The sequence below is a fragment of the Trachinotus anak genome, unplaced genomic scaffold, assembly GCF_046630095.1.
Source record: "Trachinotus anak isolate AG129_WGS33_773 ecotype Australia unplaced genomic scaffold, CSIRO_AGI_Tana_v1 ptg000002l, whole genome shotgun sequence".
Classification (NCBI taxonomy): domain Eukaryota; kingdom Metazoa; phylum Chordata; class Actinopteri; order Carangiformes; family Carangidae; genus Trachinotus; species Trachinotus anak.
In genome coordinates this window covers 26,367,395-26,394,609 of record NW_027273853.1, presented here as the reverse complement: position 1 = coordinate 26,394,609, position 27,215 = coordinate 26,367,395, and the positions used below count along the sequence as shown (strand labels likewise).

At 40.3% G+C, this 27,215-nt stretch overlaps 1 protein-coding gene across 3 annotated transcripts in view; it reads left to right on the top strand.

Annotated features, from left to right (window-relative positions):
* Positions 1-951: 951 nt before the first annotated feature.
* Positions 952-27,215, top strand: part of pot1 (protection of telomeres 1 homolog) — a 64,978-nt gene continuing 38,714 nt past the window's right edge. Inside the window, exons 1-7 of one of the 3 annotated variants that reach the window (XM_071458483.1) lie at positions 989-1,010; positions 15,418-15,682; positions 15,985-16,112; positions 17,169-17,238; positions 18,889-18,989; positions 23,766-23,873; positions 24,959-25,033. In XM_071458483.1, the coding sequence (XP_071314584.1) occupies positions 15,577-15,682; positions 15,985-16,112; positions 17,169-17,238; positions 18,889-18,989; positions 23,766-23,873; positions 24,959-25,033 (588 nt within the window). In that variant the 5' untranslated portion in view covers positions 989-1,010; positions 15,418-15,576. Of the gene's footprint in view, positions 1,011-14,141; positions 14,176-15,417; positions 15,683-15,984; positions 16,113-17,168; positions 17,239-18,888; positions 18,990-23,765; positions 23,874-24,958; positions 25,034-27,215 lie in introns of those variants that run through there. The other 2 variants (XM_071458494.1, XM_071458503.1) reach the window with 2 other exon arrangements.

The following is a 27,215-nucleotide window of genomic DNA, read 5'->3' as shown; positions in this document are numbered from 1 at the left end:
GTGGTGGAAAAATATTCAAATGATTAAATTAGATAAAATAAAAATATATAATGTGACATCTTTATGGTTCTCTAAACTTTCTAGTAAAGAGGAAAATCTTTTCTTGTGCAATTTAACATGTTGAGTCTTTGCAGCTTATTAAATATCTTTATATGTAAGTAACAGCTGGAGATGAAGATGTAAAGTAAATAAATTTGTACGCTGAAGAACTGAAAGATATTTAAGTGGCAGGTGAAACAGAATCTCTGAATTAATTTAAATGTGAGCGATGAATGACGATGTAACCAGGTGAAGCGAAGGTGCTGAACAAACTGACAAACAAGTTGACAAATTCAAGCACTGAAAAGAGTTTAAGTGTGAGTTTAAGTGTAAATGAAAAACTGAAATAAAAGGGTAAGGTGGAGGTGAAATTCTTGATAGCAGCTATTGTCAGTTCCAATGTCAGTTCAAGTGCATACATTTTCAGTAGATATAAATTGAAAGCAGTTGGAGTAAAAAGTGTATCAGCAGTGGAGACTGAGAGTTTCTTTTTGTTGTTGTAAAGGGCGAAGGCCTGAGACCTTAAAGATAAGGATGTGTCTGCTGAAGTGCAATCACTGACAGCAGATCAAGTCTCACACATGGATAAAGAAGACTGTCAAGTTAATGATGTGATGGAAACAGTTCAGCCAAAGGTTTAGAAAAAGAACAATCTGCAGGCTAAAATCTTCTGTTGTTCTACTTATTGAACATAATTTAAAATTATAAAATATTTTTATTGTAGCCTATAGTTTTGGGGGGGGGTTTGTCCATTACTAATTAAAGTTAGCATTTTTATTTTACTTATTTATTTATCTTATTTTATTTTGGTTATATTTTATTTTATATTATTATTATTATTATTATTATTATTATACTATTTTATTATCCCCTTGAATTTCAGTCAGTTCCAATAGCAGTTGCAGTTGAGTTTACGCGCATGCGCTGTACAGCAGCCATCAATTCGAAACCAAGCGAGGGAAAAATAAACCGTAAGTTTTCTACTTTTACTTCCAGCATTTAATGTGGTGTTTAATTCTACATGTTGGCATATTCCCACGATTGTGTTTTTGTTAATCTTGTTCATTACTTTGTAGAAGTATGTTTAGTGACAGTTCAACGCAAGTCAAAACCCCGTTGTATTTAGGAAGAGAATGTGCAGCCAGACTCAATGTAAAAATCGTAAAATTTTGGGTTTCATTGTTTACTGATAAAACCATACACCACGTCAAGCACGGTTGTTGTTATTTCACATATCTGTGTAATCCACCCTAATTCTCCGCCTACATCAAGTACAATACGAGCTTCTGAACTGAATGAAGTCAAGTCTTTAATGATTTGGTATTTTGGTTCTCGCTGTCCTCCTTGGCCCCGAAGTCATGCTAACTTCCGAGGGAAAAGTTGAAATATTAGTCAAATAACGTGCGGATTTATGTATTATAGTATTGCCGAATTTACTAAGAGAGTCCACATATTCACATAAGGTTGCGTAATATTGTCTGTTATTTGTGCATAGTTGCGTAGACTCAATACAACTTAAAATCCAAGGATTTTGTAAAGGAGTTTGGCTTAACATTCTTCTATACAGCGGAACAGAATATTATCTCGCTTTTACATATTTCTTTCTTCACTAGCTTACTTCAGCATTGTGTAAAATTAGTTTAACGCGATTGCTTGTCATGGATGCCACTGTAAGACGCTTCTGTTGGCGTTAAACCGGAGAATAGCTAAGCTACTATCCCTGCTACGTTTGTTTTTGCTAAAGGAGGCTAGCAGGCTAACTAGCTGACAGTTAACTTGGCTGTTACCAAACGTGCAGAAGCGTGTATAGATACTAACAGGTGCACAGTTCATGATGGTGCAGTCCTGTTTTAGTGGCGTATGTCAGTTCTCAGTGTTATTTTATTGTTGATGACTGGAATCACTCTTCTGTTTTACTGGCTTATTTCACTTGTTACTGGCAGACAACACTCTCCACCCTCCTACTTTTTTGTGTCAAATGTAGATTCTTTGACTAATGCTTTAGTGACACACAACAAGCACATCACCTCCCACTGATATACTATGATTCTTACTCACATGTGCAATTGTTGTGGTATATATAACATATGGAAGTGCAGAACTGTGTCAGACAATGTCAGAAAATAAAAAAGGAAAAGTATTGCCATTGCTTGGCACCTTTGCTAACTCCCTTCCTGACGAAACCCTGCACTGGAGGGCAGAGAGATGACAGAATGAATTATAGTGTGAAAAGTTTCGGTATGTTACTAATCAGCTTTTGTCTCAGTCGACTGATCGTTCAGCTCCTGGATCCTCCTCTTCGCTGCTCCTGCTCTGTGAAGCAGCAGACAAATATTCATGAGCTCTGAGGAGTTTACTCTTCTTGTCTCCACCCGTCTGTGAGAGTCAAAAGACAAGCGCTCCCCCTGCTTTTGAAGTGGGGGTCGGTCACTGTGGGATTAGATCACACAACGTGTGCCACAGGTGACTTTCATCTGGCTGTGGCACCTTTTTGCCTCAGTGGCTGCTGCATTACAGGTCACCTGCCACTTTTTTCACCTTTTACATCAGAAAGATTGTTGCTTGGAATAAAAAAGAAGAAGAGAGAGACGTCAGACTCGGGCTGGTTTCCTGCTGAAGAGGCTGATTGAGCAGGAGGCTGAGATACCTGCACGAGTCTGTTCAGTGTTCATATATATCAGTCAGATAAACTGAAATGTTGATCACTGACAGGTTGGACTTGAAATCATCTATAAATAGAAATGTAAGCCAAGATTTTATTGTTGTTAGTTTCACGAGCTGCGAGACATCTGCTAATGCAAATTTACTCAGCTGTAACCCGATAATGTTTATTCCCAGACTTATTTGAAAATACATGATGAAACTCTTTACTGTTAATTGGTTACTAAGCTCTCTGCATGCTGGTGTTTGTACCATTTATACTCAGCACAAGATGGTTTCCTCAAGCAGGAAATACCACTATCACATATCATTTCTGCAACACTTAATCGTGACACAGGTGGCGGTGGGTGGGGCAGGAGACCTGATCCAGATTTCTCAGTGAGGAAGTGAGAGTAGATGCCTGGAGAGGAACTTTTAAGTACAGCAGTGTGATCCTGTGTGCTGCTGCTTAGTCTTTATTCCAGTAGAGAAACACTTTCACTGGGGCAATCCTCTCTCCAGATCTATTCTGGGAGTTTGTTCTCTGCCTCCGTTGAGCTTCTTTCTCCCTCTCATCCCCACAAAAAGATAAAGAAACAAAGATGATGCAAATGTGGAGCAAATAAGGTTTGTGTCTTGGCAAATACTCCGGCATCGGCTGAACGAACAGAGAACAGTTTGTGATTTTGACATGCAGTTGCTGTTTGTCAGAGAAGAAAAACAAACAAAAAAAAAACCCCTGAACCCACGAGGCATCGTCTCGACACGGCCGTCACTCTGTCTGACATGTTCTTTCGCGCTTTCCTCCTTGCCTAACTTCGTCCTGATTAGCCCATGTTTGGAAGGATGGATTAATTCATATCATCTGCTGTCTCACTTAATTCTACACTGAGGCATCGTAAAACAGAAGGGAAGCAGAAAGATATCAGATTTGGGTGTAATATCAAAATGTTCTCAATAGCAGTTTACCCTAAATTCTCAGAGTGGCTTCATTGACTTGAACTGCAAGGGAGATTATTAAAAAAAGAAGAAAAAAAAAAAGGCCTTTATATGTCATTCTATGTTAGTAAGAGAGCTTCCTATGAAACGTTAAAAAGAGTTAAAGATTCCTGTCACAGGTTCCTAGAGCCCAACTTCTGACATCTTCTCATTGCATGATTTTTCTAAGCCACATTCCAAACCTCAAAGATATTCCACCTACAGTGATCAGACAGTGAACAAAGCAGAAAATCCTCGCATTGGAAGAGCTGCAGCCAGGGAAAGGAAGTTTTTAATTGAAGGATTGACCTTAGTAAATAATCTATGATCAGAATAATTACTGATTAATTTTCTTTTGATTGACTAATCATTACAGCTCTGATCTGCTCCAGTGTTGATTTACTGGTGATGCTGTTAGCTGTAAAAGGAGGGGAGACCGATCTACTTTTCAGATGAATCATACAGATCGCTACATTTGAAGGTGCTTTAGATTTCTAACTTTAAAAGTTCACTTGCTGCTTACCAGCCCATTGCAAACTTAAACAGCTAGCCCGCTAACTCCAGCCGGAGACAGCAGTCACTGTTCTTCTTTGCAGCCTCGGCGAGTTTGTCGTAGTGGCGAAATTGCCAGTTCTCCACCTGAGGAGAACAAGAGCCACCGTGATTGGTTGTGACACAGTTCGACACGGTTGAAAGAACCCTTGAAAGAACCCTTTCAACCACAATAAATCTGGTAAGAATCTTTCTCCAAGGGACAAAAGGGATATTTATGTGCAGCGTGAATTTCAGCAGAACTGGAAACAAAACAAACTGAGCTGGTAAATGGTTTATTCAGGGGGTTTTGGGGCAGCTCTGTTTTTGGGATTTTGTGAAGCTCGGCAAAAGTAGAGTTTTTTTCCAAATTAATTGTGAAATAGCTCTGATACTGGTGCAGAAGAACAGAGACTTTTCCTCATCTGCCGTCCTGTGCTTCACGGAGACGTGGCTGTGTGGATCGATTCCGAACTCTGCGCTGGAGCTGGCCGGCTTCCAACTCTTCAGAGCGGATCGCGACACAGAGCTGTCCGGCAAAACCAAAGGTGGAGGAATCTGCTTTTATGCAAACAGTGGCTGGTGCAAAGACGTGACAGTGATCCTGCAGCACTGTTCTCCTGACCTGGAGACTTTCATCATAAACTGCAGGCCCTTCTACTCCCCCCGTGAGTTCACCTCAATCATCCTGGTCGGTGTTTACATCCCACCACAGGCCAACGTGCAGGAGGCACAGCGGGCGCTCGCCGACCAGATACTGTGTGTGGAGCAGACCAACCCGGACTCCGTAGTTATTGTCCTTGGTGACTTTAACAAAGGGAACCTCAGTCATGAACTGCCCAAATATAGACAGTTTGTTAATTGCCCGACCAGAGAGGGGAACACTCTGGACCACTGTTACACCACAATCAGTGGTGCTTATCCCGCCGTCCCCCGGGCTGCACTGGGCCACTCTGACCATGTGATGGTCCACCTGATTCCCACATACAGGCAGAAACTAAAACTGTGTAAACCTGTTGCGAGGACATCAAAGCAGTGGAGCAGTGAAGCCATAGAGGATCTGCGGGCATGTTTGGACTGCACTGACTGGGAGGTGTTCAGGACTGCTTCCAACAGTCTGGATGAGTTCACAGAGGCTGTGACGTCATACATCAGCTTCTGTGAGGACTGCTGTATCCCATCACGCACCAGGGTGAGTTATAACAATGACAAACCCTGGTTCACAGCTAAGCTCAGTCAGCTCAGGAGGCAAAAGGAGGAAGCTTTCAGGAGTGGGGACAGGGACAAGTTTAAAGAGTCCAAGTACAGGTTTAGCAAAGCGGTGAGAGAAGCTAAACGACTGTACTCTGAGAAACTTCAGCTCCAGTTCTCAGCCAATGACTCTGCTTCTGTCTGGAAAGGGCTCAGACAGATCACTAACTACAAACCTAAACCCCCCCACTCCATTAATGACTTCCGTCTGGCCAACGATCTGAATGAGTTCTACTGCCGCTTTGAAAGACAGTGGGACAAGCCTGACACTAACCTCCACATCAGAGCCACATCAGAACCCTCCTCCTCCCCTACCAAAGGAACGTCTCTCTCTATCCTGGAGAGAGATGTCAACAGGCTTTTTAAGAAGCAGAACCCCCGCAAAGCAGCCGGTCCTGACTCTGTCTCTCCATCATCCCTGAAGCACTGTGCTGATCAGCTGTCTCCAGTGTTCACAGACATCTTCAACACCTCACTGGAGATCTGCCACGTGCCAGCCTGCTTCAAATCCTCCACCATCATCCCTGTCCCCAAAAAACCAAGGCCCACAGGACTAAATGACTATAGACCCATTGCCCTGACCTCTGTGGTCATGAAATCATTTGAGCGTCTTGTCCTGTCCCATCTCAAATCCATCACTGACCCACTCCTGGACCCCCTGCAGTTCGCCTACAGAGCCAACAGGTCTGTAGACGACGCCGTCAACATGGCTCTCCACTTCATCCTCCAGCACCTGGACTCCTCAGGGACCTATGCCAGGATCCTGTTTGTGGACTTTAGCTCTGCCTTCAACACCATCATCCCGGCTCTGCTGCAGGACAAGCTCTCCCAGCTGAGCGTGCCTGACTCCACCTGCAGGTGGATCACCGACTTCCTGTCTGACAGGAGGCAGCACGTGAAGCTAGGAAAGCACGTGTCTGACTCCCAGACCATCAGCACTGGATCCCCGCAAGGCTGCGTTCTTTCTCCTCTGCTCTTCTCCCTGTACACTAACACCTGCACCTCCAGCCATCAGTCTGTCAAGCTCCTGAAGTTTGCAGACGACACCACTCTCATTGGACTCATCTCTGATGGCGATGAGTCTGCCTACAGGTGGGAGACTGAGCGTCTGGTGACCTGGTGCAGGCAGAACAACCTAGAGCTAAACGCTCTGAAGACAGTGGAAATGATAGTGGACTTCAGGAAGAGCCCAGCCCCACCCACCCCCATCTCCCTGTGTGACTCCCCCGTGGCTACCGTGGAGCATTTTCGCTTCTTGGGAACCACCATCACACAGGATCTCAAATGGGAGCTAAACATCAGCTCCCTCATCAAAAAAGCTCAGCAGAGGATGTATTTCCTGAGGCAATTGAAGAAGTTCAACCTGCCAAGGACTATGATGGTGAACTTCTACACCTCCATCATTGAGTCCATCCTCACCTCCTCCATCACCATCTGGTTTGCTGCTGCCACGGAGAGGGACAATAACAGACTGCAGCGTATCATCCACTCTGCTGAGAAGGTGATTGGCTGCAATCTTCCGTCCCTCCAGGACCTGCACGCCTCAAGGACTCTGAGGCGTGCAGGGAAGATTGTAGCTGACTCCTCCCACCCTGGACACAAACTCTTTGAGACACTCCCCTCTGGCAGGAGGCTGCGGTCCTTCAGGACCAAAACCTCTCGCCACAAAAATAGCTTCTTCCCATCTGCTATTAGCCTCATCAACAAGGCTAGAGAGCCCCACTGTTGCTGATCAATTGCACCAATCACCAGAAAAAATTCCTTGTATGTGAAAGCATACTTGGCAATAAAACTGATTCTGATTCTGATTCTGATTCTGATTCTGATACGTATTTTTTACTTGCAGAAATCTCTTGCAGCTGTTGAATTGATTTGTTTCAGACTCCTCAGGTGTAGCATGTTGGTACACAACGTTAAGCACGAACAAACTTCTGATTTGTTTTCCTGTTGGGTTAATTGAACTTGGTGATGCTGCTTTATAGTATTTCAGTTCTTGTCACTGGGAGCTCGTCTGGCTTAAACACCTTATGGCTGTGAGATTCCTCTGTAACTTTACACTGTGTGCTATAGCAACCTGTGCAACTTTGTTTCTGCAGTACTCTCGATTGTATTAGTATCTATTTTCAAATGTGTGTGTTGTCCTTGCGCCTGACTTCTGTAAGAAAAGTCACAATAAACATTTGTGATTTTTAGTTAGGTAGTTAGTTATTTTGTGTTTTCTGTAACTTTAAAGTAAATCACATTAGACTGGGACAATATCCAAAATAATATAAATAATATCTCGTTACAACCTAGCCCTAATATCACAATCTACTCCATTATCATGATTTTTGGATGATATTTATCTCAATAATAATAATACATAATTATATTGTATTTTATCTTTCAGCTATTTTTTAAATAATATATAATTAAGGGATTGTATATTTGTTTCAGGGTATAAGTGATGCTGCAATTAAACAGCAGTTCAAAGTTTTATTTGTCACATGCAAGGTACAATGTACTGTACACAAAGCTGTGAAATGAGGGTTGCACTTGCCAGCAGGGCAGACTGCAAAACTGCAAACAAAAAAAATCATATTATGAAAAATATTGCACAGTCTACGTCAGAAATTTTGCAATATTTATTACTGTCTATTCTTTTTATTAATTTATTTTTTGTTTATTATTGATTATTGTCCCAAGCCTGCATCATACCTACCTATCCAGTGGTGAGAAAAAGTTGAATCCTTAGGAATTACCTATGTATGAATTTGTCTTAAAATATGGTCATGATTTTCATATAAGTTACAATAATGAACTAAGAAAATCTGTTTTAACAAATAGCACAAAATCATTATATTGTTCTTGTGCATGCTGAAGATGTCATTCAAACATTCACAGTGTAGCTGGATAAAGTATGTGAACCTCTTGATCAATGATATCAACAAAAGCTAATTTGAGTCAGAATTGATCAAACCTGGTGTCCAGTCAGTGAAACCAGGTTGGAGTTGTGGGTTAGAGACACTTAAACATCTTGAGTTTGAGTCTCTGTGACTGTCTGTCCAGACTACAATGCAACTAAATGCAAGTAAAACGGGGTCAGTAGAGTTTCCAGAAATCTCTGTTGTAGACACTCTGGGGTTGTGTGGACAGCGGGAGTAAACAGAACAAAAGAGATGCTTTCAAAACTAAAAGGTAGTAGTATGGATGTAGCCGTAGGATCAAGAATTGGGGGAAATGTTTTGTTGACTGATGGAACTAAGGTTGAATAGTTTGGAAAGGGCATGCAGCAATATAAATGGCATAAAAATGTCCAACATAAAATCATCCGGTGGATAGAGTGGCAAGATTAATTATGATGTGTGGTAAAAATTTGCTGGTGATGTCTGTTAGCCTTCCTCTACTTTCTTACTATGATGTGCTGTCATTGGCATGTCTCTAAAACCACAACACTACTTTCCTGTAATGTTACATTGCTCTAAGATATGTTTTTCTACAAAAAAACTTCTGTTCCTTTAAATTATATTATTAAGTTGTCATCCTCTCTGAAACGTAATTACAGTTCTGCTGATCTGTTGTTTTATCTGACAGCCTCGGCTAACGGTGGCTGTCAGCCAAAGAGGGAGATTTTATTTTAGAAAAAAAAATCATTTTTCCAGTGAGGTGATACCTCTAAAGGACCTCATCAAAACATCTAACCATCTCCTTAAAAACAATAAAACAGGTCACTGTGAGGCCTGAAGTCAGCAAATATTTGGTCCAATATTTAGAAAAAAAACTGCTTTTATAGTCACAGGAAGTCACACCAAGGTCATAGTTTTGAACTGCGTCCTGAAGGAAAGATTTCAAAATGGCACAAAAATGGACAAAGCAGTGACCTATATGATATAGCCAAAGCTGTAGTCCTCCATGTTGTGTTCACTACACTTTCCAAACCTTTCCCTCCGACAAAATATGCCACAGAATGAGGAAGCTTGTCCAAGTTGGCCCTGTCAAAATAAAATCTGGAGCACTGTGTATAATTAATTTAGTCAGAAATTTTTACAAGTCAGTTATACCACAGATTTAAGTTTCTTATTTGGTGAAAAGGGAGAATCTACACCCACAGGTCTCCCACAGTTTTTGCTCTGGTAACGTCGGAAGAAGACATTCCACTTTAACCCATGTGAAATAAAACTCTGCACAGTGTCAGCTACTGCTGGTATAAGTATTGAAGAAGTTTTCAGTTAACCATCCTCAGCTGCACCGTTCAGTAATTGTTTGTCCTTTTCAAGCAAAAATTCCAAACATTGCTGGCTGATGTTTTGTTTGATATTTTTTTTTTATAATTACATCTTTTCACCAAAACTGTACAGGTGGATTCTTGCTGGTAGTGGGACGTTGTGGTGTTTGTTGCTTGAGAAGAGCTTCTGCTTCTGCTGTCTTTAATATACAAGAGGTCACAATACGTCCACTGAGCAACGCTACGTTTTCAGGACAGATTGGAGGCTACAGTGAGTCGCTATGGGAAAGTGATGAAATGGACAGGGGCTAGCTGGTTAGCATGCTAACTTCAATAGAAGAAAACACGTGATGGACAGAGTGTAGCATTGCTTTCCACCTCTGGAGACAGATGTTGGGGGGTAAAGGAATAAAGTTTGATGTTGAACTCATAACTTTTCTTCAAGACTGGTAAATAAACAGCTGTTAATGCTAATGTTGGCTATGTAGCGATAGCAAAACTTACAAATATCTCCTTTAACATTCAGGAAAAAGGAGTTAAGGCGCAAAAGCTGCATATTTATTGATGGTTATTATTGTTTAGACATCGAGGAAGTAATTATCAGACCTAATAAAAACCTCTGTGTATTGAATAAGACCCATATCAGAGAAGACTGTGTGCATTATGTAAAGTGGCTGAAAAAGCGAGTGTGGGTTTTGTTGTGATGTGCTGTGTAGGGTGTGTGTTCTCTACAGCTCAGCTTGAAGTCTGAGAACATCTTGTCTTAAATTCAGATTTAGAAAATCCTAATCTTATTTTTCCACTTAAACAGTATTTGCTTTTTTTTCATGTCCTGGAAAAAAAAAGCCTTGATCAGCAAGTTGGAGAACTGTCTGATGAAACATGACAGTCTGTGTGCAGGAGCAGTGTCATGTGGAGTGTCATGTGTTCTCTGGGTAAACCCACGCTGCCTCTGCACCCCTCGTCTACTTTAGTTTTGTCACTCGTGGTTCAAGATGTTGTCAGGCTACACGATGTCAGCCTGATTAGGTTAGAGTTGTCAATTAGCAAAAAATGTAATTATTTTGATGGTTGATCAAGTTTGTATTTTTATCCAAGCAAAAGCTCCAAACATTTTGTAGTTCCAGCTTTTCCATTGTGAGTTTTTGGTATTTTTTCCGTGTTTTATATCATTTTAAACTAGTATCTTAATGTTTTGGATTCTTGTTTTGGTCTAAACGTACAGTTTTTAAAGCATAAAGTCATGAATTCACCCCTGTGCAGTGAACATCAGTGCAGTAGAAAGAAGATCTTACCCTTTTATTTAGGTCATAATATATAATATATATATAATATTGCTCCATAATAAGGTAATTTTAAAAACTAATGTAATCAACAGAAATAGTCCCCTGATGCTGTACCCAAATTACTTTGGTCACCCCATGACTTGTCTTCTTGCACCACCCTTCGTATTTACTAAGTCTCTAAAAGAAGTTAAATCATCAGTGTGTTGCTAATTATTGTCGCTGAGAGCTTCAGCTCTCTGTGCACAACAGTGATGTTTGTTTTATTGAACCTGTGTCAGCTTTTTTTTTTTTTTTCTTATCAGCGGCTGCCGAAAGTCCATCTCTCTCTGCCCTCTGGGTGGATTTGTCTGATTCACACTGCAGAGGGAACTCCTCCAGTCTGCATGAAAATAAACCATTTAGATTTGTTGTCTCAACCCCGTGGGTCAAGAGATAAGACGGATGATTTGTGGGGATGCGCGTGGATAAAATCATATCTCCCATGCACAGTGCGTATCACTGCACCTCCTCCAGTTTTGAAATACTGAATATTTTAAGCCTCTTCTGATGATGAATTGAATGAAACAACATGAAAATCAAATATATATTCTCTAGTTTTACTGTTTATCCTGGTCAACGTTTATTGTAGACACACAGGTTACAGTTACAGGTTTAATTTACATTTACATTTTACATTTAGTCATTTAGCAGACGCTTTTATCCAAAGCAACTTACAGAAAGGGGAACAATCAAGGTTAAGTGCGATAAGAAGTGTTAGCGCAGCAATAAGTGCTAGTGACGATTCTTTAAGTGTAGATTTGCTATGTAGTGCTAGGAGAGAAGGTGCTCTCTGAAGAGCTGGGTCTTCAGGAGTCTTTTAAAGGTAGAGAGGGACGCCCCGGCTCTGGTAGGAAGTGGAATTTCAATATATCTGCAATAAGCTATTATCAGCTAAGAACATTGTCCAGCAGATTTATTAGGCTTTGTCAAGACTTACAAGCAGCTACATGGGTAAAGTAAAATTAAAAGTTAAAGATTAAAATAACATATTTTAAACAAAGATATGGGATATTTACAATAATAACAAAGATGTGGGGAATGCAGTGCAAAAATATAGAAAATGTAAAAAATATGTAAATGATAACAGACATAAAAGGCTCAGAGAACTGGGGTATTTACTAACGTATATTATGTCGTAGAATAAAACCTGAAAATGTCTTTAGCTTGTGTTAACCACAGACCTTATTTCAGTCATCTAACCAAAAATACCTGCAAAAAACCCAGAGACTTCAGGACAGCGGAACTGGAAGTGGTAAAACGCTAACTAATTTCCACTCTACAACCTACATTTGTCGCTTCGCTCTCCAGCCTCCTCTTTCTGCTCCTGTTACAAAAACACATACGCCTCACCTACGTCTCACACACATGCACCCAGGAGAGTTTTCTGGATGGGTGGGGGATTGTGTCGGTGACAGGGAAAGAGCGGGAGAAACAAAACGGCAAAGTGACTTAAATGCCGATGTGACAATTTGTGCTCGATGTTTGCAATAGAGTCATTTACTACACCTCATGTGGAGGAAGGCATGATACAATGTTTGCTGAAGACAATTGTCTGTTCCTGCTTTAAACAGAGACTGAGACTGAACAAAATATGCCTTAGAACTTGGAGCTGAAAGAGGCTGAAAGGCTGCATAGAGCAGAGTTGGTGACATTTCTCTGAGGTGTTGTTACTACAAGCAGCCTCTTTTACATTATGCATAGCAATGTCATCTATTGTTACTGTGAAGGTTTTGATTAGAGCAGGTTTTAACTGCGGTCAGGGATTCAGAGGTCTGGAACCAGGTGACATACTTGAAGTAAAGGTTGTGTAGTGTGAGGAGCTGGAGGTTAAGGCAACAATCAAATGGATTTTTAGAAAAAAAAAAAATTTTTTTTTTTGTTTAATGTAACGCGAACGTGACAAATTGAGCATCTGTGTCCAGGGTCAGTCTGTCTCTGTTCAGTCTGTCTGTCTTTTCTTTCTGCTCCCGTCCACAGAGTCTGTGGTTCAGCCCTGAAGTGTGGTTTTTAAATGGTTTTTAATGAATGGGGTTCTCGGAGCGCTGCAGAGCTGCTCTCCCCTGACACGCTCCCTCCGCTCAAGCGCTCGCAAGCTGCTCCTGACCTGATAAAAACCCCTGAAATCACCTGCTGAGCTGTGTGACTTTATTATTTATTTTGTTCAGTAGGTGAAACTGCTGGAGCGTACACCTGCGGCAGCTGGAGGTTTTATGTTGTAGAAAATGAACCTTCAGGTTGCAGCCAACACTGAGCTGTGTGTGCTGGGGTTCACCTCTGTCCGTAATTAATGAGTGTACTCAGGAAAATTGGGGATTGTAAATTTGCAATTAAATTGAGTTTGTTTAATCAGTGGACAGTGGGAAGGAGTCATGAACAGCATACTGTACAATATGGGACATTAAATCTGGCCTATACATTCTTTTCCCCATTGTTAATTAACATGACTTTATTTCAGTTAAGTGTTTGACCTCTTCCAGTGTCTTGATATTCAGTTTGCTGTGATATAAAACAGAGAAAGGCAGCAAATCCTCACTCTGGGGAAGCTGCAACCAGACACTGATATTTTTTTTTAATATATGAATGAATAAAATTCCATTATTTTTCATTTTCTTTCAGTTGATGAGTCATTTAATTGACTGAATTTGAATGGATTTTGGAGCCACTAATAGATATGACTCACACTTAGCATGCTGGTAGCGGAACTGTGTGATACTTCAGGAAGGCCTGCTGTGCTCTGAGGGGACCAGGTCAGGAATATTTCAGTGTGTCATGTCTGGTCTGCCGTCCTAACTGCTGCACTGTGCTCATGGTTCAGCAGTGAGCTGCTGTTCGGAGATCTGTCCTCTGTCCCTCTCAGCCGCTCTGTTCCTCACGGTTGACGTCATTGGGATGAACTTGAGTTGCCCTCCGAGTTAAAGATCGTCCCGGAGCAGCTGAGTGGCGGGGTTCGGTGACACTCTGAGGAACAGGATAGCCGCCGTCTGCTCAGGGTGGGCTGGCCGACATTTGGCAGGGATCAGTTCCACTCCCACCACAGGGATCAGCAGACTGTTTACAGCCGACTGGTGGTCTCTGATACGTTGCTGCTTTAGGGAGTTTGTGGGGGTGTCCTGACTCACAGTTCACTCTGGATCAGTCATTTACTGAAGCTGACAAACAAACAGGCTACAGGACAACTGGCTGCATTTATGGATAAGGTTCTGTCAGGTGGGTTTTTTGTCATAGGATGCAGTGTGGCCAGGCAGTTGCCTTTAGAGAGACAAGGTCAGAGAACACTGTCAATCAGCATTTGAAAGATGCATTTCAGTGATGAAAATTAGCCAAGTTTACTAAGAAGTTGACTTTTCTCTGACTGACTGCGAGTCTAGGGCTGATATCCAACAACACCTTTAACACCCTAACATGCCCAAATAGCACTTACTATGCACTTTAGGTGCACTTCTTTACCTGATCTTTACCTGAAAAAGGTTGTAGTACTTATAACATACACCAAGGTCTCCTACTGCTCTGAAGCTCTAGTGAGGTCCCTCACTTGTAAGTTGCTTTGTATAGAAGTGTCTGCCAAATGAGTAAATGTAAATGTAATATTGAATATTGTGATACAATATGAAATCTTTCTATCTATATCAAATCTTTCTATCTATATCAACTGCAGGAAAATCATTCAGTCCTTCATTTTTTTTTTACACAGCAGCATGTTGTCATCAGTTTTTACTAGACCCTGGAAACATGTTTTGTGTTATAACTCTTTTCCATTTTGTTTTGTGTGACTTGCAGAGTTTCTGTATGTGTAGCTTGGTTCTTTATGCTGCATTATGCTGTTGGTAAATTTACATTTTATTATGTTATAGCCTTTTTTTTTCTAAATGTGACAGGCGTCCAAAGCATGAACATACTTCCTTTGCTTGCATTTCATTTTGTCTATTATAAAGATGTTGTCGTGTGTCTCTTAAGTTGCAGTACATCTGTCTCTCTAAGACGCTGTAAACTGCAGTCTAAAATGGACAAGCAGTTTTTGTATAACCCGTACAGCTAGTACGGTAAAGCTACTAAAAAGAAGGTGCCGTTTTTGTCTGTTCTTATTTGTGTGCAACATAAACAAGTGACACCAGAATAACTAATGCTGGTGTTTAAACAGCTGAAATGCTGCTGAGCTGCAGCTCCTGTGTTGGCTGATAAACTGCAGCTGTAGCTGAGTCTGTAAAACCTGCGGCTCTGAGAGGTTTGTGGGGTTTTTGGGGACAGGTGGCGTCACAGAGTGACTCGTAGCAGCTGTAGGTCAGATCCTGAAATTGTCTGTGGTACCTTTACACAGAGCAGCTCTGAACTTATGAATGAATCACTCATCCTTCTCTAATTCAGGCCTTCGGCTCCTCCCCTCTGGTCTGAATCAGAGAGGTTTATTTGATTTTATTTTTTCCTGGCTGGGTTTTCTGCCTGACTGAACAGATGACTCTACGGTCGAATGAACAGCTCATCTGCCTCGCAGGCTGTTCCCTCTCCACCGTCCTTGGTCCACGAGGTACCACCGAGGGACTCGCCAGTCAAATCTGCCCGAAATCACACTAACGAGCTCTGACAGGAAGCAACGTGCTACCTGCTGGGAACATGGCCAACACTTTCCTGCGTTTCTCTCTAAAACGCCTCAAAGACTTTCACCCTCCTGCTGACCTGTCGACATGGATCTGGTGTTTCCTGTCAGAGGTTTATCCTGGTAATGAATCGTCTGAGGTGGAGGTCGGTTAAACTGGACATTAAACCAGAGATCACAGCTTGGATCAGTGTCTGTCAGCAGCTGTGCCCTCAGACAGTTAAAACTTGAAACCAGTGACATTGTCTCATTTTCAAACCAGATTAACATGAACCGAACATTTCCAGATGTTTTAGTGGTGACATCATTGTTTTACAAACCTAAGATCAGTGCCATTAATTCAGACACTGGATTCTAACTCTAACTATTAGTCAGCCCCGTTGTTGGTACAGAATTAAATCTTATGTTTTGATTCATGTCTCCAGGTCACATCATGCCTGTCCATGTGCTGTCGGACAGGGCGGGGCCCGGTGCCCAGGTACCAGCACACCTGACCAGGATTCCCATCTCACACATCAGCACCAGCACGGACTGCTCCAACAAAGCAGTCAAGGTTTGTTTCCAGCAAGCCCGAAATCAGAGACATGTTTCATTTTTATACAACGATGAACTGACATTTCTGTCAAAGACACAACCTGTAAATCTGCACGACAATATTATGTGAGTGTGTTAATAAGCCATAAAGCTAAGACTCCATGCACCTTATTGGAAATCTTTTCATCTCAGTTCAGTTTTAAACTCTGTGATACCATCAAACCTGAACTGTTCACAGGTCTCCTCAGAAAGTCTATAAATCCCTTTATAGTGTTCAGCCTTAACAAAGAGCTCACATTACCCATGAACACACCAACAGCTAAGACAGAGACAGTACAGTGAAGCTGGTTTTGGTCGTTCTGAACCCAAACTGCCTCTGAATTTAAGAATAGCAACATATACTAATTCCTGTTATCAGCATTAGTCCCTCATTTGCTCCAAGTGTTTAGTTTACTTTTGTTGACAAAATCCCCAACTTCATGATGCGTCATTAAATACAATAACGTCATCATCGGGGGTGTAAATTTTCTCTGAATTTCATGATTTAAATAATTTGTACAATAAAAATGTACAATTTGACATAATTCAATCATGTGCTGAAACTACCTTATGAAACACAGTTTCTTGAAAGAGAAATAACCTAAAGGATGTTTTGTGTAGCCTACTCTGGATCTGAAATCTTTTCTGCAGAGTTCAAGATTTCCTGTAATTTCCAGTTTCCTTGGTATTTTCTTGCACTGACAACCATTTTCTTTCTTTCTTTATTCCCTTTTCATTCAACTGTCGACTGTCACCATCTGCTCACATCCACCTAGTTTCTTTTTTTTCCTGTATGTGAGGCTGTTTTCTTGTTCTTGATTAATGCGCTGCTGGAATATGTTTATGAAAACCAAAGCAGCAGAATAATCCACCTTCTGTCTGTCGGCTCATTTCCCCAAGGCACTCATCAACACTGCTCAGTTTACTGTCGTGGCTTTGATCAGGTGACAGGCCCTCAGCGAAATTCTGCAGAGCTTCAGTCAGAGCTAAATGTTTCTCAGTTTGTCTCAAAGTTTCATGTTTTTTCTTTTTCCAGGGGAAAGTGGTTCATAAAGGCCAGCTGGTGTCATTTGCATCTGATGACATCTTGAAGATCCTCATCCAAGGTAAACACTAAACATTTATATGTACCATAATTTTTAAGTTTACTTTGGTCAGAAATCTTTAAAACTCTTTAAAGTCACTGGTAAAGAAAAGTCTTTACCAGTGAGTTTTTTAGAAGAGGAAAAGAATTAAATTATTGTGTTAGGTTGATTTATATTTATTATAAAATTGTGTGTTATAGTTAATTAACAATATTCAGTTTATTATTTTTCATTTTTTTAAAAATAATGAAAATAATGGAATCAAGAATTCACCCTAAATATTTGAACTTTTTAGCAGGGGTGGAGCTGAAATAATTAAATTAAATAACTTTTCTGAGAGAATGTAAAATGTTATAGTGTTGTTGTTCTCATATTTTCTTGCTATGCAAACAATGGTCTGCTCATCAAGAACCGTCAAAAAAATTCTTGCATCTCCCAACAATATAAACACATAGAAAGTATTAACACTTTGTGGAGTCCAGAAAGAATTCACCTATGTGTCAAAAGGACTAGACTAGACTAGTGATGGAGAAATTTTATATCACTAAAACGTTGCTGTGAAGACCGACGTCTGGACTACCTTGCTTAACCTGCTAACAGTGCGACCCAACCCTGGACTAAACAGCTAAAAATGTTTGGATGGACAGTTGCTGACACATATTTGTAGGGTGGACTTGTGCCTCAGCCTCTGCTTATACTTATGCCAGAGCAGGATCATATAAAACTGGACAGTGATTTTGACTCACCGAGCTTTTCTTCCTTCAAAGGTCAGTACTGGTACTATAAAGATGCTTTGTTCTTGGTCAACAATGAGAATTTGTGTGTAAAAGTTCACAACAGTTTGAGTATGTATATGGATTTATCAGAGCTTGTTGGCTGAAAACAGCTGCTGCTGCTGCTGAAACACTCAGACTGAGTCATACTAAGAGCTGCGTAACACTACAGAGTTTATGGTGTAGAGTGTTTGACTGTGCATGTGTGTGTCTGTGTGTGTGTGTGTGTATGCGTTAAGCTTTTTAGCTGGTCTGGATTGTAGAAGCAGATGGAGGCCATTGTGTCTCATTGTTGTCACGTCTGTGGCCTTCTTATCTCCGAGCTGTCTGATTAAAGAGCCCCAGAGAGCCAAGGCTTTTATTGTGGTGTCGACATCCTTCCTTTTATTCATTTAAACTCTCTGACACCTGTCTGTGTCCCCACCTGCAGGATGAACAGGTCCTCCTCTTCTGTATTGTTAGGTTATAGACAGTCAGTTTTTTGTAACAGTGTTTGACCTCCAGGTGCATTGTGGGATTTTGTGTTAGATTTGTGAGCATCTTGCTATTGTTACTCCTGTGTTTCGCATGTGGTCAGACATTTTTTCGCATCAGAAACAGAACCACATACATTTTTACAAACAAATTATGTGATAGCTCTCATTCATTACAACTTCAGTTTTATTTTGAAAAAGTGTCAGCTCCAGTGTTGTCGTAAGGTGCTTCTGTCCATCAATTTGCTCCAATCAATCCTGAGTCTCTGTCTTTGTGACTTAATGTTTACAAATTCATGGTTACAATTATGTGTAATATCTGTTACACATGACAAAGATTGTCACCTCAACGCCTCATCATCCTGATCTGAATCTCCATCTTGACTCGTTACGTGTTCAAAACATGTTCTGCGTCTGTTTTTCAGAAGAAGATTCCCAGCTGAACGCCTCATCTCAGAACCTGTCCATCAGCGTTGTTCTGTTTGGGGCATTGGCCAAGGACTTCAATGAAGCTGTCAGTGAAGGGGTAGGTTCACTCAGTCAGATATATGAAGATAAACAACAGAAATGTGACAGAAAAGATACAGGAGTTTTTGTGGCAGGTTGGTGAAAGTGTCAGTGTTATTTACATCAATTAAAAGTGCAATGTGAATACACATCACAGTATAAGCATTAATTATGAGTTCTTGAGTTTCTTTACCTACCTGGAAAAAAACAGAAGTGCAGTGACTTAAAGACCAGACCTGTTAATCATGTACCATATGGATTTATATTTAGTGTGTGGAGATTTGCTGTTGTGATAAAACATGGATGGAGCAGATGACAATGATGATGATGTGCGACTGACTGATCGCGTCTGGATGCTGAATCTAATTTGCAGTTTGAGTTATTTTCAGTTTTCTTTGATCTCCTCTGTGTCACCAGATTGTTAACAAACCCTGGTGGTGTGTTTGTTCCCTGCAAAAGTTCACACACTCATCACCCTCCGAGAACTCCAGCTTCATGTGTGTGTCCCATGACAATTTAAGGAATAGTCAGTCATTCCTTTGTTTGTTTGATTTGTGTTTGTGCGGGGTTCAAAAGCCAGGAGCCCACTACACACCTGGCAGCTTTGTGGGGATCAAAATGCTGGACCCCATAAGTTTAAGTGGCTGTTTGAGGGTTAAGACTTGGTCTCAGGGTTAGGGTTAGGGTCAGGCACGCAGTTGTGATGGTGGAGATTAGGGTAAGGAACTAGGGAATGCAATATGTCAATGACAAGACCCCACAAAGACAGGTGTACAAGGATTTGTGCGCGCGCGCGTGTGTGTGTGTAATTGTAGTGGTACTGATAATTGTAAAAGTTGCTTTTAGTTACCTCAGCTGCAGAGTCCCAGTCTTTTGTCTGAAACAGGCTTCACAGGAGATGGATTTTACCTTTAACTTCCCTCCCTGTTTTTATAGGAAACATATGTTAACATATTTTATTTAAAAAAAAAAAAAAAAAAAAAAAGACAAATTCAGTATTATGTTCATTACCACAACAATAATACAACAATACAGCAATAGTGTCACATCTGACAATACTTCCTCTTCTTTAAGGCTGATACTGTTCTGCTTTGCTGTTTTTTCAATCGCTGTTAAGCTACTGTGATTGAAATGTAAACTTCCTGCTCAGATGTTTCTCATTAAAGGCCATCATTCCCTTCAAAGTGCATAATCCATACCTTTCATTGTGATCTTTTAATGTGTAACATTTGAAGAAAGTGTGAATGTACGATGACAAAAACTTGGCTGCAACTAGAAAAAACACAAAGACAGAAAAAGAGAATAGGGAACAAAAACAGCAAAGTACCAGAGTTAATCAGTGAATGAGAACAAAAAAGTATTTTCAACAGTGTGATGAATATTGTTGTTGCACTAATGGAATAAGTGCCATAAATATACCAACAGCCAGTTCTCCAAAAAGAATCACTTTTTCTCTAATTTAGATTTTATGATGCATCTGCTGAGTCTTGCTGAGTAAGGACAGATGATTATTTTAGAAACAGCTCCAGGATTCTTTGTCTTTAGAGGAGAGACAAACTCACTAAGTCGGTTTGAAACAATTTTTAAAAATGTAATCCAATTATATCGAATTAAATTCAGTTCTACATAATGAGGATTGAGAGTTTACTGGTTTTGTTTTTCCCTAAAACTCATTACTCTGTTCAGAACAATAAATGGTTTATTATATTTATTATATTTATTTATTTGATAATTTAATAAAAGTGAATAGAGAAAACGTCCTTGAAGAGAGGAGTTTGGAGGAGTTACTCCCTTGAAACTGGGCACTTAAAGCCTGGGAAGGTGGAAGAAGAACAGATTGAAAGCCTTTTTATAATTTACATTCATGAGATGCTGATGAGATTGTGTTATGTTATTTTCATTAAAAAAGGAGACTTGGCTTTAACGAAGATGTCTGTGGAAATTGTATTTTCTGGATCATAAAAACTGATTTGAATAAGGTAATAAGCTGAGTGATTCATGTGATTTGTTGATGAATATGACAAAAATCTGTAGCACAAGATAAATTAATTTACAGATGGTGTGTTGGAAGAAATGTGCACTGAGCTGTGTAAAGGCTCTGATGGGTTGAAATAATTGAATATTCTCTGGTTTAGAAATGAAAGGGGACGTGTCTGTGCCGACGCGATGCAGATCATCTAAACCACTTTACTTGGATGTAGAGTTGGACAACGATAGACAAAACTACGACAATAAGCACCAAGTTGTAGTCAACCAGAATTGTCCTTTCACTTTGAAGTTGTAATCCTTGATATTTTCTTGGAATCAATCAGACATTTTTGAAACTATTTATGGTCGGTCACTTGCCATTCAGTGTATTTACCATCTGTAATTACCAGTCTATATAGTGGTTTTATTGGAATCAGATCGCCTTTATTCTCAGGAAGTACGCACGGGAAACTACGCATGCATGTAATCAGCTTCACCGTTTACTGTTCACTTATGATTCTCAGGAATCAGCCTCATGATTTGAAAACAAATTCTTCAAATTTGGCACAAATGTCCGTTTGGACTTAAGGATGTACTGATTCGATTTTGATGGTCATAGGTCAAAGGTCACTGTGACCGTACAAAACTTTTGGCCATAACTCACAAATTCATACACTGATTATGACACAATTTAACTCTTAGTTCTCTGTGACATGATAATGGTCTACATCAGGGGTCGGCAACCTTAAACACTCAAAGAGCCATTTGGACCCGTTTCCAACAGAAAAGAAAACACCAGGAGCCACAAAACCCTTTTGACATCTAAAATGAAGATAACACTATATATATATATATATATATATATATATATATCGTTTTTTACCTTTATGCTATGTATAAAAAAAGTGTGTTACATTTATGAAATCAATGAACTGCTACAGAGAAAAAGAAATCACTGGGGGTCGAAAAACTCAATAAATCGCGTGCCGGCGGGTTTCACACATCGGCGGTTGTGACGCATATTTTGAGCGACAAAAATTAAACACGTTTTATTTTAATGTTACAAGATTACCATAATCTTCAAATTTAGAATTACATTTAAAAAACTAACAATCTAAAATAAAATAAATTTAAATTAAATACTCATTATTTATTTTCTAAAGCCACAGGGAGCCGAAGCAGAGGGATGAAAGAGCCACATGCGGCTCCGGAGCCGCGGGTTGCCGACCCCTGGTCTACATAAACACCTCTAGCTCTTATTCAGTGCTTTAAGTGAGGAGGGGGAGACTGTGGCCATATTTCCTACAACTTGGCTGGTTGGTGATGGCAGACAGTGTGTGTGTGTGTGTGTGTGTGTGTGTGTGTGTGTGTGTGTGTGTGTGTGTGTGTGTGTGTGTGTGTCACATGTTGATTGAGGATGTACACAGTAATTTCATTATGTTTGTGTAATGTCCATAAAAGTCTTGATCTTGAACTCACAGATGTGACAGGGTTGTGTTAAGCCCCAGTTCGGTCTGGAAGAGAGGGGAACAACATGAAACTGGATAAAGAACATGGAAATAGAACCAGGATTCAGTGGTTGCCTAGTAACAGTTAAATAAACACCACACTGCTGATTTTTAAAGTGGAGGCTTTAACACACTGATTGGGGCCTGAGGCTTACGACTGTAAAGGTTAATTTAAATCAGCTATAATCAATATCTTACAATAACAACACTGGTAGTGATGAACCTTTCGGCTGAATCTGAGCTTTATAGTGAGTTTCAGCTCATTGTTTTGCTGTCTGCTCTGTAAATTTACTGCTCTGGTTCAGTCTCACAGCTCTCATAGCTTCAAAAGCTCTAAAAAGCCACTGTCCACTACCTGCTGGCCACCAAACAGCAGACAGACACAGTCAGAGAGCAGCTGGGGAACAAAGTGGAGTATTCAGCAGCAGGTATTTCCCTCAGGAGCTGGTGGAGACCAAAAACAGAGGGAAAAGAGAGGGAATACTGGACTTATTCATCAGGTGGACACAAACACAACTCCACATGAATATCATGTTGCTCTGTAGCTGCTGGATGTGGAAATAAGCATCTGTTTCCTAAAAAGTTCAACACATCAAATTAAAGGTGGTGATATGTTAATGTTGTGTTAATGTAGTTTTAAAGAACAGATGATCCTGAGCTCTGTAGCTGCACACTTTGTTGACTTGGTCCTTCATGTGTCAGGGCTGTTGTGATGGAGGATTGTTGTTGGCCCGGCTCACTGTGACGGTTTATTTCCTTCCCCTCTGATACTGTCACAGCCGTGCACAGCAGTACCTATGATGTTGTTTACACAGCGGTGAGTTTGTCTTCGACCTGTACGGGGACAGTGAACACATCAGGGATAATCCTCTCGTCAGCAGCATGTCACTGTGTTTTTGGTTTCCCTACCGCAGCGTCAGGATGGAACTCAAAGCCCCGTAAAGCTTGGTGAAGGCAGGAAGTCATCACAGCCTGAGCCGCCATGCTCAGCCACAGATCACAGAGGTCTTGTCAGACTGTGTGTCTCTGTAACATGATTATTCAGACTATCTGCTGTCCCTTTGTCAGCCCTGAGCGGAGGCTTTAAAGCCATCTTGGGGGCAGCTGACACGCTGAACAAAGGACAATCTCCACTTTTCACAACCAGCTTATCAGTGGCTTGTTGTGACGTCTTACTTAACTTCTCCCCAGATGCAACATCTGCTGCTTCAATCTGTCCTCCCTCTGGGAAGAAGGATGTGTATTTATCTCTCTTTGCTCTCTTAGTTTTAATCCCCGATTTCTCAGCTTGTTGTTGTTTATCTTGTGTTTTCCTGCAGGATGTGGTGGTGGCCTCTGGCTTCACTGTGGAGAAATCTGGCTCAGTTCATAAGGACAAGCTGCACCCCTTTAACCTGCTGCTGTCAGGAGACAACGCCTGTCTCTATGTGAGGACTTTTATACGTCTAAGTAATATGTACTGAACAGTTTGTGCGTATGAACAGGCTCTTTCATTGTGTATGTCCTGTCCAGTTCATTTGCTATTTGCACTAATGTTCACACCTAACCTGTTTGGTTCAGTTAAAACTAACTCTGCCCATTTAGTGTGGCTCACTGGAGCTGGTGTGTCAGTCAAACTGGTGGTACAATAAGTACAATTCTGAGGTGCTAGTGCTTTACTTGAGTAAAGTATATGTCCCTATTTTTTTGCAGGAAATTTTTATTTTTTGATCCACTACATTTACAGTTGCTAGTTAATTTTCAGATTTTAAACAGATAACCTATAAAGAGTTCATAAAATGACACAGTGGTAAGTATTAAACTATACAAAATTATATAAAGAAGTTCAAATTAGCACCACCTTGACCAGCTCCAAATTTAAAATGCTGCTTGGATACGATAGTGATGCTAATGAATTTCACATCCTCTTCATGTTTTACCTGCAGACTCATCACTGCATGAACGATGCAATGAGATTTCTCAGATCTATAACCCAGACTAACTTATCTGTTATTTTCTGGACATTTCATATGTCACGCCCATATTCAAAAACATTACTTCCAGTGTATACAGTATGTTTTTAGAAATCAAAAGTTCTGATACAATGTTATAAAATTGTATTCAGATAAGTCACAATTAATTAAAAGTGAAAGATCTGGTTGCTGAAAGTAGCACGGTCAAATTTAGATCCTAAAATTCAAGATGAAGAATTCATACCAAACATCCAGGAGACCGAGGATAAGAAATCAAGCTGAATTGTATATTTTTCCCTCTTAGAATAGGAGCAGCCATATAGATTGACTGTATGTTAACAGATTTCAGGAAGTTTTATTATCGGACTCTTAGTTCACTCAGTTTTACTAGTTTTATTTGAGACAGATATTATTCCACTCTCCCTCCTCCTCAATGTCATTGTATTTTTCTGCCTTTCCTCCAGCAGCTGTGTTGTCTGCAGTGTGTCTCTACTGTGGTGGCTGTTAACTGAGAACACATCACTGAGACATTAAGTCTCATCTCTGTCTTCATCCCTCAGGTGTCCCGCCCACCGCCTCCTTCTGACCCCAGATCCCCGTTGGCCAACAAGAGGAGCACCACGCTCTCCACTGAGGTCAGAGTCAGAGGCCTGGTTTGCTGAAGAGGCCTCTAGTATGTGCTATGGAGGTCTTGTATCTGTCAGGACGCTTTATGTCAGCGGCTGGCTGACCCAGAGTCACCTCGGCTGGATCAGGGTCTCACCAGACCTCTTGGTTTCTGTGCTGGTGATGATGTGGGAAGGAAGCGTGTCAGTGTTTGAGACCAGTGTCTTTAAACCTCTCAAAGTACAAATTTCAGTCACTGCCTATTTTCACAATTTTTATGAATGATTCATTAATATGAAGAAATCTGTGAATAAAACCGGCCACAAGAGCAGGACAAGTAGACACTGGTAGAGCGGGGCGGTTGATCCATTCGGAAAAAAATCAACACAGAGAATAAAGGCATAGTGTTAGAAAAAAGGTTGTTTCGAGAACAAAATGTGGTGTGTAATGATACAATTAAATAACATGGTCTCTACATTATAAATTCTAGCCAAACATTATGGCTTTTTGTAAAAACATTTCGACTTTTTGTCATAGAATTACGACTTTTCATCGCACAATATGGCTTTTTGTTGTAAGATTACGACTTTTTTAACAGCTCATTGTCACAACTTCAGCTTTAAAATTACAACTTTTTATGATCACTTGTTGCTGTTTTTTTCTTTTTTAATTTCTTTTATTTGGGACCTAAGACTGTCATAATTGTGTCCCATAGTTTTAGCAAAAATGCAGTTTAAACTGTGCATAAAATTATGTCACACAAAAAGCATAAAAGAAATACTGTAATCATTCCACAACCTGTACACAGTCCTTGTTAAAAACTCCTTGAGAGGCCAGTACAATGCACCAGCAGTGCCTGTCAAATGGTGGAATAGCAGTGAGTTTTTGGTACAGATCATTATTATTTTTATCACTTCACTTTCAGCAGCCACACAGGCAGTAAACCAGCTGGATGCTGATGTTTTAGCTGTTGTTTTGTACCATCTGTGATTTGAGCTCTCCCAGTGCTGCTCCTGGTTGTGATTCAAATCATGGGTAAAGTGCACATTATTGACGTCATTATTGAATCACTGGGCCATTCCCTTGTTCAGCCTGGTCATTTTGCTGTCAGCACAGTGAGACCTTTGAGAGACAGCACTAATGCTAGCTAGCTACCCTCCTTTCTATAATGCTGATGCCTCAGCAGGTGTTGAAATAACTTTGTTAAAAACATTGAGTAGGAACATTGTAAAGTTAGCAAGCTACTAGCCTCCACTCTGAGTGAAATACAAAACAGCATGATGGATCATTTGAATGTTGAACAGGACAGAAGCTTTTAAGGGATAAATATAATTAAATGAAACTGTTTGCCTCCTCAGTGGTCATAAAACAAAACTGCAAAAATAACATCAGACTTTCATGATTAAAGGCCACTTGACTATCTGGCTACAGAAACATATGAGAACAAACATGGAAGTCAGGAAATAAAATATTAAGTTAATGACGATCAATAAAGCAGAGCAACAGTGAGGTGGAGCTGTGATAAACATTTTCAAACAGAATAAATTAACATACAAGACAGAATAACACACACTTTATAAGAGTAAAAAAGAGATTGAAGATTTTCAGAAGCCTGTGATCAAAGTTTAAAGGCTCCATTTATGTTTGATCTGTGCTGTAGAAGAAATGCTGGTAAAAATAAATGTTGGACAGGCTTCTTCTCTTTTATGAGCATATACACAATTTTTCAGATCTTCATTATTCTCTGAAATTCACATCTGACTGAGGAAGTGTTGAAAGAGATGGAGGAAGTTCCGAAAAAGAGCTGGTAATCAGTTGTTTTGTTCAGTTGTTTACTCAGCTTATAACATTTATCAGAAATTACATTTGTATGGTTGAACGCCAAGATAAAAAAAAAAATGTGTCAGTCGCAGAAAATGTGATTATTGATTAAAACATTAGTTCTGACCTCAGTTTGCCTTCATCCCAGTCTGTAGCAATGATACAGAGGTGACAAGACAAGACACTTAGCCATAAACTTGATGGCAGCATAAGTTATTACAAAGTTCATATCCCTTGATTATGTTGGATACAGCGTCATCTGTCTCAGCAGCCAAGCTTCTCTTTTGAATCTTGCCAAAACAAAAGTCTCTACATCAAAAAGCTAATTCATCGATTCAGCATCAGACAACCAAAATAGATCAGGATTCTTTGATTGAATCTTGTCAAACA